This window comes from Pipistrellus kuhlii, unplaced genomic scaffold, assembly GCF_014108245.1.
Source record: "Pipistrellus kuhlii isolate mPipKuh1 unplaced genomic scaffold, mPipKuh1.p scaffold_m20_p_7, whole genome shotgun sequence".
NCBI classification, from domain to species: Eukaryota; Metazoa; Chordata; class Mammalia; order Chiroptera; family Vespertilionidae; genus Pipistrellus; species Pipistrellus kuhlii.
Genome location: NW_023425573.1, coordinates 259317 through 274007, shown reverse-complemented (window position 1 = coordinate 274007; position 14691 = coordinate 259317). Strand labels below are relative to the sequence as shown.

Here is a 14691-nt window from a genome sequence, read left to right as displayed (position 1 = left end):
CTGGATGCAGGAATGTTCTAGATCCTGGTCTGGTTCGTGTACATGTGCCAACTGATCAATTCGTGTGCTTGACAGTATGTGAGCTATACCCCAACTAGAAAAGGTAAATGACTAGAATTACTGTTTGGAGCATTTCTGTGTGCGGAGATGGGAGGGCTTTGTGGAAGGGAATTAAAAAGTGAGTTTGCTGTACCTTCTCTCTCCTGCTCTCATCTGCTTCCCCCTCCCTCTCCCTAAGTAAAACCTCTCATTTCTCAACATTCCTTTATTCTACCCTCTTATACTCCTTCATTGGAACCCCTACTATGGACCAGGCACTATTCTAGAAACTGAGGATGCAACACATCTTTCTACCCTTATTGGCTCAATAAACACGTTTGTAATACCCACTCTGAGCTGAGCATTGGGCCCTCCTCCACCACCACTGAGCATTTTCTCTCAGGCAGGTCCCACGGGCGAGAAACCGGGCACAGCCTATCCAGGCTCCTCCCCAGTCTTCGCCTGTGGTTCCAAAAGAGGAGAAAGGCGCCTACTGTGTGCAGGTGTGAATTTAATACTCTACCATCTAGCTCACCTAGCTGGAAGGCAGCAGGGGTAGAGTTCAAACCCCAGGTATGTCTGATCCCTACCCCACCCCCATGACTCCCAGGAGCCAGGTCAGCCTCGCCCTCTCTCTGGACATCCGTGGCTGACAGCTTCTAAGATGGCACCATTGACTCTTGCCTCCAGGTATGTGTGTCCTTATATAAGCCCTTCAGTGGGCATGGCCTGTATAACCAATCGGATACTAAAGAAATTACAGTGTTTTTCTTCCAAGGCAAGGAAATAAGCTATCTGGCTTCCAACTCGCTCTTTCTTGATTCGCCACTTCAAAGACGCCGGCCGCCATGTTGTGAAGACACTCAAGCTGCCCTGTGGGGAGGTCTGTGTGGCAAGTAGCTGAGACCCGCCCCCCACCACCACCACCAAGAGCCAGCCTCCCTTGCTGGCCACATGGATAAATCACCTTGAAGGTGGATTCTCCAGCCCCAGTCAGGCCTTCAAAGAACAACAGGCCAGCTGGCATCTCGACTGCTACTGCATGAAACGCCAGGCCAATGCTTCCAGTTTCTGCCCCACCGAAACCGCATGAGATAATAAACATTAGTTGCTGCTTTAAGTTACTACTTCCAGGATATTTCGTTGCATTGCATTGCTGTATATAATTAATCCAGCCCCTCTCCAAGCCATGGGTTCGTGCTGTAGGGATAGTCTACAACAGGTGGGGAACGTCTGGCCCGCGGGCTATATCAGGCCCGCAAGATCACTTGGTCTGGCCCTGTCAAGGCATTCGGGGTGAGTTAATCAAATGTCTGACCAAATAGAGTAGGCTCATTTTTAAGTGGATCGTTTTATATGGCCCAAGAATAATGCTATAAATATCCAAAGGGCCTTTGGTCCAAGGATGATGTTATAAATACCCAAAAGGCTCCCCGCCCCTGTTCCACAAGGTGGCATAGGAAAGCATCCAGAACAAGCCATTCACCGGAGCGGTGGCCAGAGAGGGCTGAACTTGCGAGGTCAGGAGAGGACCAGTCTCAGCAACAAATCCCCAGTGAGCTGGAGAAGAACTGCGAAATGAGAGACCAAGCAAAGCAGAAATCCTGGCGCCTCCTTCCTAGGAACTTCTCACACACTTCATCCATCTTAGTACGGTAAATGGAACCACGTGCACCCGGTTATTCTGGCCAAAAACCTGAGAGAGATTCTTGAGCCCATTCCCTTTCTCAAACCCAACCTCCCATCCATCAGCCAGGCTCTGGGCTCTACCCCAGAAGGCATCCCAGAACTGTCTCTTCTCACCGTCTCTCCTGTGAGCACCGCGCACTCAGCCACCAGCTCCTCTCACCTGGGCAGCATCCATGGCCTCTTGGCCCATTTCCCAGTGTCTGCCCAAGGCCTGAGTGGCCTCCTTATAGAGGAGATCTTCAGATCATGTCGCTCATGCTCAAAACCCCTCCAGGGCTCACTGGTCTCCACCACATCTTCTTTCAAGCCTGACAAGCTCATCGCACCTCAGGGCCTTTGCACATGCCCTTTTCATCTCTCAGATCACCATGTAACATCAGTTGGGTTCCATCTTGCTCAATACTTCGCCTGAGCTTTCCTGGGCCACCTAAGCCTGAGCCCTCTCTAGCCCACTGCCCTAACTCATTCCCCATGGGGTTTGTCTGCCTATGTACTGCCTGTCTCCCCTGTTAGAATGTCAGTCCCACGAGGGCAAGGGCCTTAGCCGTCCTGTTCACCTACAACAGTGTCTCCGTAAACATTTGCTTACTCCTGTCTCAGGGAGGGGGATGGAGGAGAGGGCCTCCAAACGGCTCTAACACCCAGAGGACAGGGCTCTGTGTGTGCTCTGAGGCTCACCTCACCCTCCTCAGCAAGAGGAAAAGGCAGGGCAGCAGTAAGAGCTGTGGTTTATGGGGAGACTTGCCAGCTGGGAGGGGCTCACAGCACCAGTGGTCCCCTTTGCTGCAGAGGAAAATCCTATAACAAACCCCCATCTGTCTGTCCAGCCCCTGCCCTGCCAGTCCACCTCGCTCCTCTGGTTGGCGTTGGCTGGGCAGAGCAGTGGTGTATCCTGGTGCACCGAGGCCCGAGCGTGTGCCAGAATTGCTAGGCAGGCCACATCCCAGCCCAGAAGTCACCTTTAGCACCCACCCCTCTGTCTCCAACAGGAGGGGGCTGTGCAACAAGAGGCTAACTCTGGGGGAGGGAGGGTATGTATGGGAGGGGGAGGGCATTGGTATATGTACAGAAATAATAATTTAATTTTTAAAAAATGTAAAAAAAAAAAAAAGAGAGAGAGAGAGAGGCTAGCTCTGTCACACCTCTCCGGGTCTCTGGGCCCCATCGGGGGTAATCAGAAGAAAGGGCAGATGTGACTGAGGGATTACACTGCGATGCCTTGGGAAAGCCGTACAACCTTTGGGTGCTCGGCTTCCTATGGGTCTTTCGGCCTGTTACATGCTCTGGCGGAATTAAAAGAATGAAATCAGATAATGCCTTGGAGTGCTTTCTAAGGTCAAGGCGCTGTACAAGATGTCAGTTAGAGAACAAGTACTGCCCAGCTGGTGTGGCTCAGTGGTTGAGCATCGGCCCATGAACTAGGACAGTGGTCGACAAACTCATCAGTCCACAGAGCCAAATATCGACAGTACAATTGAAATTTCCTTGGAGAGCCAAATTTCTTAAACTTAAACTTCTCCTAACGCCACTTCTTCAAAATAGACTTGCCCAGGCCGTGGTGTTTTGTGGAAGAGCCACACTCAAGGGGCCAAAGAACCACAGTTTGCTGACCACAGAACTAGGACATCTCGGGTTCGATGCCCGGTCCGAGCGCATGCCCAGGTTGTAGGCTCTGTCCCCAAAAGGAGGTGTGAGGGAGACAGCCCATCAGTGTCTCTCTCTAATCGATATTTCCATCTCTCTTTCCCGTTCCCTTCCTCTCTTAGTAAAAAAAATAATAATAATAACGATAATAATAATAAAGAGAAACAAGTGCAGGAAGAACAGTAGGGAGGAGGTCTACTGGGGAGAAATCGGGAGGTTCTGGGATGAAGAGTGGAAAATCTCGGCTCCGGATGAAGAGAACAAGGAGGGGTATGGAGAGAGAAGCAGTAACTCAGTCCCCACCGTAGGAAGCGAAAGCAGAGGGAGTCAGAAAGGCGGAAGACAGGGAGGGGCAGGAACCATACAGAGGTGCCCCAGGCCTTGTGCCCCTCTGCTAGGAGAACACTCCAGCCTGGAGCGTACAGCCGGGGAGATGCCCCCGCAGGGCTGTGTGCTCTGCTCGAGCAGGTCCCCAGGAGGAGGTGGGTTCCCCCGCAGACTCCCTGCTCCATCAGCACCCTTCTTCATGGCAACACCTGGCCCTCGGAGCTAACCATGGATAATCACCCACTGCTCCGTTCCTGAGCGCCTCCCCTGTGTCAGGCACTGTGCTGGGCACTTCACCCACATTGTCCCGTCTCATCCGATAATAACCTTTTCTTATTCCTGTGTCTTTGAGGATGAAACAGGCTCAGGAGGTTACATGACTCGCCCAAAGTCACCCAGCTAATAAGAAAGGAAAGAAAAGCAATACTAGGGAGAGGGCAAAGACTGACTGCATCTGAAAGGTGACAGCCAAACACCTCCACCTCCCAGGCTCGGAGGGATTGGGATGGACTGGGAGGGATTGGGATGGACTGGGATGGACTGGGAGGGATTGGGATGGACTGGGATGTACTAGGATGGACTGGGAGGGATTGGGATGGACTGGGATGGACTGGGAGGGATTGGAATGGACTGGGAGGGATTGGGATGGACTGGGATGGATTGGGATGGATTGGGATGGATTGGGACAGACTGGGATGGACTGGGAGGAATTGGGATGGGCTGGGAGGGACTGGGATGGACTGGGAGGGATTGGGATGGACTGGGATGTACTAGGATGGACTGGGAGGGATTGGGATGGACTGGGAGGGATTGGGATGGACTGGGATAGACTGGGGGGGATTGGGATGGACTGGGATGGATTGGGATGGATTGGGACAGACTGGGATGGACTGGGAGGGATTGGGATGGGCTGGGAGGGATTGGGATGGACTGGGATGTACTAGGATGGACTGGGAGGGATTGGGATGGGCTGGGAGGGACTGGGATGGACTGGGAGGGATTGGGATGGACTGGGAGGGATTGGGACAGACTGGGAGGGATTGGGATGGACTGGGATGGATTGGGATGGATTGGGACAGACTGGGATGGGCTGGGAGGGACTGGGATGGACTGGGAGGGACTGGGATGGACTGGGAGGGATTGGGATGGACTGGGATGGACTGGGAGGGATTGGGACAGACTGGGATGGACTGGGAGGGATTGGGATGGGCTGGGACAGACTGGGATGGACTGGGAGGGATTGGGATGGACTGGGATGGACTGGGAGGGATTGGGATGGACTGGGAGGGATTGGGATGGACTGGGAGGGATTGGGATGGATTGGGGTGGATTATTGGGGAAGGCAGTTCCTCCACGAAGCCACCAGCAGCTGCTCCATCACTCCTCTGTCCGGCCTGAGAGGTGGCAGCCCGGGTCCAGCCAGCCCGGCCCCCAGGACCCACCCATTCCTCTGGCCTTCTTTTCCTCTCCCACCGAGATCAGCCAGAAAGCACTGGTGGGGAAACTGAGGACCAGAGTGGGACCGGGTCCATCAAGAGAGGAGGATGGTGCTTCAGGAGGTTCCAGGAACACGGCGACCTTGACCTCCAGCCCCGTCCCGCCTCGTCCTCCCCTCCCCTCCCCTCCCTCTCCCTTTGGTCACTGCGACCCCCTCCCGCGTTTCCCTGAGCGGCCGAATCAGGCCGACGGGCCCGCGCCAGAGCAGCATCGAGACGCGTCCCCTCCCCGCGGCGCCCCCACCCTCCGGCACCGGGAGAAACACCCCCAAAGGCCCCGCTCCCGCCGGCCCGTCCCCGCCCGCCGCCTCCGGGAGCCCCATCCCATCGCCCGGCCCCCGCCCAGGCCGCCGCCTTCACCTTGACCTGAACCCGCTGGCGCCCCAGCTGGGCATAAACAAAGGCAAGAGGAAGGGGCGTCCGGGCCCCCTCCCCCCGGAGCCCCCTCCCCAGCCCGGGCCCCCAGCCCGCCCGCCCCGGGCCCCGCGGCCCGGCCCCTTACCTTCGCCTGGCATTTCCGATGACAGGAGAAGCTGCAGACTGCGAGGGCGAGACACAGAAAGAAAGTTTAGCCGCGAGGTATGAAATGGAAACTCCGGCGCAATCTCCTCCCACCCGCCCGGATCGCGCTCCGAGGGAGGGAGGGAGGGAGGGAAGGAGGGAGGGAGAAAGGAGGGAGAAAGGAGGGAGAAAGGAGGGAGAAAGGAGGGAGAAAGGAGGGAGGGGCGCGGGAGGAGGGGGCCTGCGGGCGGGAACCAGGACTGCGGCCCGGGGCTGGGCAGAGCCTGCCCCGGGCCAGGGCGTGGGAAGATAGGAGGAGCAGGGGGAGGGAGGGGAGGGCACCCAGTCCCCTGCTGGGTCCTGGCTGGGGCCAGAGGTGGCCGGTTCTCAGGCAGGACCCGCGCCAAGGAGTAAGAGGGGCTTCTCCCCTTACACACACCCAGGGCACCCGGAGCCCCCTCACACTCACTCACCGCAGAGGCACACTGACCCAGTCCATGTGCAGAAGAGGGCCCGTGCACACATACGTACACATTCCCCGCCATACACACTCCCTCATAGCCACATACACCATGCTACACCCATGCACGCAGCCGTACAGGCACACACAGCCATACACACGCATACAGCCTCACACACGCAGTGCCCAGTGAGAAACCTCTGCCTGGGGGAGGAGGGGGCAGTGTGTCTGACACACACACAGTTTCATAGCAGACCCTCCGAGTGCAGCAGTCGGACAGACATGTGGACAGATGCTCACCCAGCATGACTTGAAACACACACACACACACACACACACACACACACACAGGACTTGCTCCTCCCTCCTACTACCAGATTCTGGAATCAAATTTCCTCAGGGGTTCCCTCAGCCTGGAATGTCCCCGCCCTGCCCGCCCCACCCCCACGCAGGGGCTTGGGGGTCCCCTCCCACCAGGTCCCACAGACCGGGTGCAGAGTCCTGAGCGGAGCTTCTGTGCTGACGTGGCCTTATCGGCTGCCCAGTGCCTGCGGAGGCAGGTGGGTTGTGGACACTGGCAAGGGGAAGGCAGGAGAGCTGCCCTGACTCCAAATCCTGGACAGCCACAGCCCCTGGCCACAGCCAGCGGTCCAGGCCTCCCCCACCTGAATCTCAGCAGTGCGCAGAAGGAGAGACTGAGGCCCAGAGCTGCCCACAGAGGTTCTAGGGCTCCCTAAACTAAGGCTTCTGGTTTGTCTCTGAGGGTGAGGGTGGGGAAGAGCTGGGAGGCACAGGGGATGGAGGAGACTGGGCTGTGACCTTGGCCCTGGGCCTTACCCTGGGACCACGTTCTCCCAGAGCCTAGTCCTGGCCCCCAGTCCAGGCATGTGACTCAGCCAGTGCTGAGCAAGGCTTTCCTGACCCCACAGCCAGCCAAGCTCAGAGTCTCCTCCACCCCGGCCACGTCAGGACAGAGCCGCCCTGGCCACCCAAGTCAAGTCATGCCCATCTGGCCAGCTTCTCAGTCTCTCTCTCCCCCTCCCCCACTGCCCCAGGTGGCAGCTCCCCTCCAGAAGGTGTTTCCACTCTGACAGCGGCAGCCCCACCCTCTGCGCCTTCTCTTCGGCCCTGGAATGTGGAATGGAGAGCCTCAGGCCATGTGGCCTGAGCTTGGACTCTCCCAGCCAGGCCGGTCCCCCACCTGCCACTGCCTCCAGCCAGAGGAACCTTTCCCCGCCCTCCTCTAAGCAAACCCCAGGCCTCCCAGAGTGAGTGCAGCCCTCCTCTGGAGGCCTCGCTCACTGCCCCCGCCTTCTCATAGGTATCGTCACAGAGGGCACACCTCCCGCCACCACCTTTCCTCCCGGAACGCGGGCTCCTTCACGGGAAGGATCTATCTCTAACGCACACGCACACCCACACGACAGCCTGGCACCCAGCAGGGCAGTGGTTCTCAGCCTTCCTAATGCCGCGACCCTTTCATACAGCTCCTCATGGTGTGGTGGCCCCCAACCATAACGTTACTTTTGTTGCTGCTGTGATTGAACCGTAATGTAAATATCTGATATGCAAGGCGTCTCAGGCAGCCCCTGTGAAAGGTCGTTCGACCCCAAAGGGGTCGGGACCCGCGGGAGGAGAGCCGCTGCAGCAGAGGCGTGGATGCTGGCTGAGCTGGACCCGACTGCAGAGCTGCCCTGAGTTCATGTGCGCCCTCTGAATCATGCCCACAGCCACACTTCTTTCCTGAGCCACAACCTCCCCCCCCCCCGCCCCCAGCATCTTACACTCAAGCACAGAGGCATCCCTCAGTGTCCGCTCTGGGCTCCCAACCCCAGCTCAGCCACAAGGAGCACAGGGGGAGCCAGGCCTCCCTCTCCCTCCGCGTCTTCTGAAACTTCCAGGGCGGACACTAAGCTCGCGCCTACCTCAGGGCCTCTGTACGTGCTGTTCCAGCTGCCTGGAATGCTCTCCCTCAGTCCAGCTCCCCATTGTTCACCAAGCCACAGCCTTCTTCTGCTTCTGGAAGCCCCTGAAAGCCATCTGCTTCTCCCCCAAGTGACAGGAGACCTCCCCATTATTCTTTATCAGCAGCACCCTAACCCTTTGTTCCCTGGCACCCTAACCCTTTGTTCCTTGGCACAGCTCACCATCTGAAGTCATCTGGGTAATTTCCATCCACGTAGGTGTAGTGTATCTCCCCACACTAGACTCATGAGGGCAGGAGCATGCCTGTCTCTCTCACACCGTTTCCCGGTACCTAGAACACTGTCTGCCCTGGGCCCACAGCACTACACAGCATCTTTGTGCAAATGAGAGAAAGTCCCGCCCTCTGGTGGGATACACAGCTGGGTACAGTGTCCTTGTGGGGACAGCGAGAAGGTGCTTTTCTGCATTGGGACCAGCTTTGTACCTGGGCTCATGGCTTGGTGAGCAGAGCAGGGGCTGAGTCCAAGAGCTCTCTTGGGTAGATGCCTTTGGCATTGAATGGCCTACGTGACCATACAGGGCAGCCCTGCCTGTCACACGGTGGGCAGACACTCAACAAGTGTCTCATTCAAGGGCAGATGGAGAAAGCATCGGGCCATTGCAGTACAATGGGCCGAGTGCTCCCTGGGTGCTGGAATGCAGAACTTCTCGGAAGTGGGGAGTGAGGAAAGACCTCCCCCTGGCCCCTGCCCAGAAGACAGAAGCTCAGCAAACTTAACTCTAGTGGCAGGTGTGGCCAAACCCTGGAGGACATGTTTTACACCTTCAGACCTAACTGGAGTGGCTCAGTGATTGAGCATTGACCTATGAACCGGAAGGTCACGGTTCAATTTCCAGTCAAGGCACACGCCCAGGTTACAGACTCAATCCTCAGGGTGGAGCATGCAGGAGGCAGCCGGTCAATGATTCTCTCTCCCTCTCTGAAATTAAAAATATATAAGGAGAAGGAGGAGGAGAAGGAGGAGGAGGAAGAGGAGGAGGAGGAGGAGGAGAAGGAGGAGAAGAAGAGGAGGAAGAGGAGGAGGAACCTGTCGTCAGGTCCCCAGGAGACTCTCTTGCCCTGGGCCCCTCTAGGGATGATGCCTTTTCATCTTAGTCACCTCTCTCAGGGCTTTTCCGGGGGGGTGGGGAGGGACACAGCATTTCCTGCTCCAATGGCATCCTCCTGCTGCAGTTGGAAGCTTGGCCCTGCCAATCTGCTGGCTTCTCACTCCCAGCTCAGTGGCACATGCACATGTTACAGAAAGGGAAACTGTGGCAGCCAGCCTCCAGGTGGCCCAGTGTTCTCGCCTCCCGGTATGCACACGCATCTGCAGTCCCCTCCCATGAGGAATAGGGCTGGTTGTGTACCCATTCGGATAGGGGAGAAATGATGATGTGTGACTTCTGAGGTTGTCAGCAGAGGTTGTCCCTGTGAGCTTCAGCTTTGGTCTCCTGGATCACTCACTCTGGAGGAAGCCAATTACATCATGAGGACACTCAAGCGGCTATGTGGTGGACAGCGGAGGCCTCCTGCCACCAGCCAGGGCCAACGTGGCTGGCTTATGACAGCGTCCCCGTAGAAGTGAATTCCCCAGCCCCAGTCAGGCCCTCAGGTATCTGCACCCCAGCTGACATCTTGACTGCAACTTTATGCGACACCCAGGGTCCAAACCACCCACGTAGGTCCCTCATGAATCCCTGACTCTGAGAAACTTGTGAGGCCATATTTTTGTATTCATTTTAAACTGATAAGCTTTGGGGTCATTTATTACACAGCTACAGATACCTAATGCACAAGTTCCCTCAGAAAGCAAGCAGACAAAGGGGATGGTGGGAACTGAGAACAGAGGCCATCTCCTGCGTCCTTCCTTGCGCCCTGGGTGCCCACATGCCCCTTTCTGTAACTCCTTCCCTGTCCTCCCCCTGCCAAGAAATGTGTCATCATGGCCCAGAGAGTAACTCCAAAGAGGCTGCTGAATCTCAACCTTCCTCCCCAGCCACCACTGTACCAGTTCAGACCAATGATCTTCCCTCCAGCCTGCCTCTCTTCGGTCCACAGAATTACAGACCATTCTCAAGTGCAACCCGATCCTGTCACCAGCTAGAAGCCCCTGTCCAGCTCCTCAGCAAATTTACCTGGCCTTGTGTGGTCTGGTCTTGCCTCTATCTCCGGCTGCTGCCCCAAAGAGATCTGTTGCTGCCATACCAAGTTCCCCAGAAGAACGCTAAGTCTGCGAAAAGCAGACTCATAAACATCCTTCAAGGCTCAGTTCAAAAGGTCCTCTCTGGGCAGTCAGGCATTCAAAGATGGTCCCTCCCTGCTCTGTGCTCCCGTACCCCACAGCTCACCCTCCTTGGAAAGCTCTTGACACCTCTGAGGACTAAGTGATCCTTTATGACTTGTTCTCTCTCACATCCAACTGCCGCTCTCAGGAAGGGAGATCCTGTTCAACTCTACAGCTGGAATCCTGCCCCTCCCCCTAGCTCAGGGTCTGACGTACCATGTCAAACTGGAAGGATTCTCTCCAGGCTAACCCCCTGAGACCAGGGCTGACATTGTGGGATGTAGAGGGCCACCTGAGAAGGCACATGGACATCCTTTAAATTGTCAGCTGAGCCTGAGGCACTGGCAGAGTACCTTTGTCCAGGTGTCAGCAGGGGGCGGGTCTAGATATGTAAATCCAGTAATGCTAGGGCCTAGTTAAGAATGCAAATAAGCTCCTCTGACCCTATAAATAAACCTGCTGTGTGGCTTGGGGGGTCACCTTGCTGCCTCTCCGTCAGAGAGATGGCACCCACCTAGCACCCAGCTTGATGAATCTATTGCTGCCTCCAAGTATCTTTCTTCTTTCTCTAATTTCTTAATCCCCAGCTCCTCCACTCAGGATGATGGACACGGAAAATAGAGAAACAGCCCCCCGCAGTGGGATAATAGGATAGATATCAAGGAGGGTGGAAGAGCCCCCCCCCCCCCACTCCCTTCATTCAGCTCCAGCCCCTGCTGGGGGAGGGCAAGTAAGGACCATGGTCAGTGCTTCCGAGTGTTTCAGTACAAACACTGCTTGCTTATGCTCAAGCCTGGTAAGGGGATGGGGAGACTAAGGGAGTTCATTAATCCTTCATCCATTCATCACTGGTCCTGCTTTCCAACTACCCACTTACCTACTGGCTGCGTCTAGACTGGCTCTCAGCTCAGAGGTAGGTCATGCCCTAGCTCTGTGACCTGGGGCAAGTTACTCAAACATTCTGAGCCTTCATTTCCACATCTAGACAATGGGGGTCCTAACAGGATCTACCTCATAGGGCTGTTGCGAGAATTAAATGAGTTCATATGTGTGGTTGGTCCAGGGCCTGCTTTCTATGAGATGCTCTTGGCAGCAGCATCTTCATCATGCTCGTGGCCGGCATTGTTATTCCTTCCCTGAGTCAGGACACCTGAGTTCCAGGCCTGACTGCTAACCATAGCTGCGTGACCTGAAGCAAATCACTCCCCGTCTCTGGGCCTCGGACTCCAGCTCAGAAAATAAGGTAGTCAGCTGGCACCTCCACCTGCCTCCTTGTCTTCATCGGCTGGCTCAGTGTTTAAAACACAAAGACTTTTTCTCAGTTGGAGTGCCTTTGGCAGAGCAGCACGGGTCCCCACCACGCCCTGCTCTCTCACACGCATTTGCCAGCACTGCCCCTGAAGGCCCTTGCGTTCCGGCCCCTAGAACAGATGGTCTCCACGCACTCCTCCAGCTGCGAATGCCCAACCTGGCAGCCCTTAGCACCCCTCAGGATCAGCCCCCAGTCCCGAAGGAAGGTGGCGGCCTCTCAAGACAGTGGCCCTGCAGGAGGAAGCCCCCTAAGGAGCGGCCCTGTCAAGCCAATGTTCCACGGAGCCTGGGAGCCCAGCTCCACCCATGAGTGTCAGCACTTGCCCCGCGCAGCGCGCAGCAGGTGGCCAGAGAGGGCACAGGAAGCCCCATGGAGGGGAGCGTTACCTGATGGGCACAGAACCCCACACACACCCCAGCCCTGGGCCAGCTCCCGCCTCACGGACTGCGTATGCTCTGTCCCAGAGTGGCTTCCTGCCTCTCGGGAACACAGGAAGCCAGCATTGTTGGGATCTACATGGCCTTTTCCTCCGGCCTCGGGTCAGAAAATGAGCACAGAGCCTCGGGGTGCACCTCAGCCCAGAGCTGAAGGCCCACGCTCCCGGCCCACCTCAGCTCCTCCCCCAGCTGCCCACCTGCCCCAGGGCCTCACAGCCCTGCCCTGCCCTGCCCTACACTACCCATCCCCATGCCGTCCTGGAGGTGTAACAGCTTATGTCATGTGTCAATTCGGCTAGGCCATGGTACCCGATACCTGTTCAGCATTATCCTAGATGTTTCTGTGAAGGGGAATTTTTGGGGGGTTGGGGGTAAGATTAATGACCTTTCAGAATATGGATGGGCCTCATCCAATCAGTTGAAGGCCTATATACAACAAATGGCTGATCTCTCTCTACAAGCAAGAGGAAATTCTGTTAGCACAGTGGTCGGCAAACTCATTAGTCAACAGAGCCAAATATCAGCAGTACAATGATTGAAATTTCTTTTGAGAGCCAAATTTTTTAAACTTAAACTTCTTCTAACGCTACTTCTTCAACATAGACTCGCCCAGGCTGTGGTATTTTGTGGAAGAGCCACACTCAAGGGGCCAAAGAGCTGCATGTGGCTCTTGAGCCACAGTTTGCCAACCGCGGCCTTAGCCTAACGGCCTACCCTGCAAATGTTGGATTTGCCAAGCCTCCACAATTGCATTATCCGGTTCTGTATAATAAATACCTATCCATCCAGCCACCCAGCCACCCACACATCCTGTGAGTTCTGTTTCTCTGGAGAACCCTGACTATTACAAGGTGTCTCAGAGGAGTGGGCATGGTATGGTTCTGAAGTTGAACCAAGAAGAAACCTGTAGATCGTCCCGTCCAGTGGTTTTCAAACCTTTATGTTTGCAGCCTACCTCTCTTTCAGATGAACTCAATGAGGAATCTCAATGATAGTCATTCCTATTTACTTAATACGTGTTATATACCAGGCCCTGTTCCGAGCACTTTGTCTGTTAGCTCACCTAATCCCTGCAGTTACGGAGGAAGGAGTTGTGCTGTGTGTCCCATGTTAAAGGTGAGGGAACCGGGGCTCAGAGAGGCGAAGCAATCTGCCCAGGTTCTTACAGGGAAGGGGCAAAGCTGGGATTTACATCCAGGACATCTGAGCCAAGTGCAAGACCACCACGCCATCCCTCCTACCTGTGAGTATATTTCACTCCTAAAACCAGAGCCGCTTTGGCTGAAGTGTGCAGGTGTTTCAAGGCCTCAGCCCCGTTGCTTTTCCTTGGATTTCCCCTTATCCTTTCCCCTCAGCCTCTAAAGTAGCTCCAAGAACACAACTCCTTTCTAACCCATCTGGAACCTCTGATCTAGCCCAGCCCCTCTTCCAGAGAGAGGGGAAAGCCAGTCCCAGAGAGGCTGTGTCTCACCACGGCCACACAGCAAGGCTGCCTCTGAGGAGGTCCTCAGACACAGGGGAGGATCTGGAACCACCAGTGAAGTAACACAGGAGAAAGAGCTCCTGAACCAAGGTTTCTCCAAATCTAGCCCGTGAGGGCTTCTGGGTAGACTTGACCCATTAAGGGCTGGATTGTCCTCCCCAGATACACCCCACTCTGAGGAAGCTGCCCCCGCCTCCCAGGCTGACCAGAGGACTGAGAAAGGAAGTAGTCTACGTCTGGGCCTCCGTCTAGGTTCAGATGGCAGCCCCCGGCCCGTGAGCTGGTATTCTGGCCTCTTCTGTTGCGTTTCAGCCTAGTGGGAGACTAGGGCCCTTGAGCAAGGCCCTAGACCCCCTAATGCACTGTCCCCAGGACCTGTGGGAAACCCACAGTTTGAAGTAAGGAACTCCTACACATCCCTCAAGACCCAGCCTACATATGCCCTCCCTGCTAAAGCCTGGCAGGAAAATCTCTGCTAAGTCAAGAGACAGCCTCTCTTGCACACACAAGTGTCAGCTTTGCCACCATGTTCTGAGATCGTCTGGTGGCATGTCTGTCTTCGCAGGTCAGGGGCTGGGTCTTGGCACCAGTGCCTGACACAGCATCCAGCCTAGAGGGCAGGCACTCGGTTCATCACTGTGCCTGCCAGCGAATCAGCGCCTGCACAGGGAGACTTACCCAGCCTATGCAGATGCCAGCAGGGAGTTTTGTTTGTTTGTTTGTTTGTTTTGTTTTTAATATATTTTATTGATTTTTTGCAGAGAGGAAGAGAGAGGGATAGAGTTTTAGACACATCGATGAGAGAGAATCATTGATCAGCTGCCTCTTGCATACTCCCCACTGGGGATGTGCCCTTGACTGGAATCAAACCCAGGACCCTTCAGTCCTTAGGCTGACACTCTATCCACTGAGCCAAACCAGTTTCGGCCAGCAGGCAGCTTTGCAGGCCCTCCCACTGTCTGGCCCAGCCCCTTGTCTGTAGATGAGAAAACGGAGGCCTGAGCAGGGACGTGACTTCTGAAGTCACCACAGCTGTGTGAGTGGCAAGGC

At 55.8% G+C, this 14691-nt stretch overlaps 1 protein-coding gene across 3 annotated transcripts in view; it reads right to left on the bottom strand.

Annotated features, from left to right (window-relative positions):
• The window catches only part of TNS1 (tensin 1), a 221014-nt gene that overhangs the window by 158353 nt on the left and 47970 nt on the right, over positions 1-14691 (bottom strand). For all 3 annotated transcript variants that reach the window (XM_036422215.2, XM_036422211.2, XM_045575829.1), the window contains exon 3: positions 5698-5735. In XM_036422215.2, coding sequence (XP_036278108.2) covers positions 5698-5735 — 38 coding nt within the window. The remainder of the gene's footprint in view (positions 1-5697; positions 5736-14691) is intronic.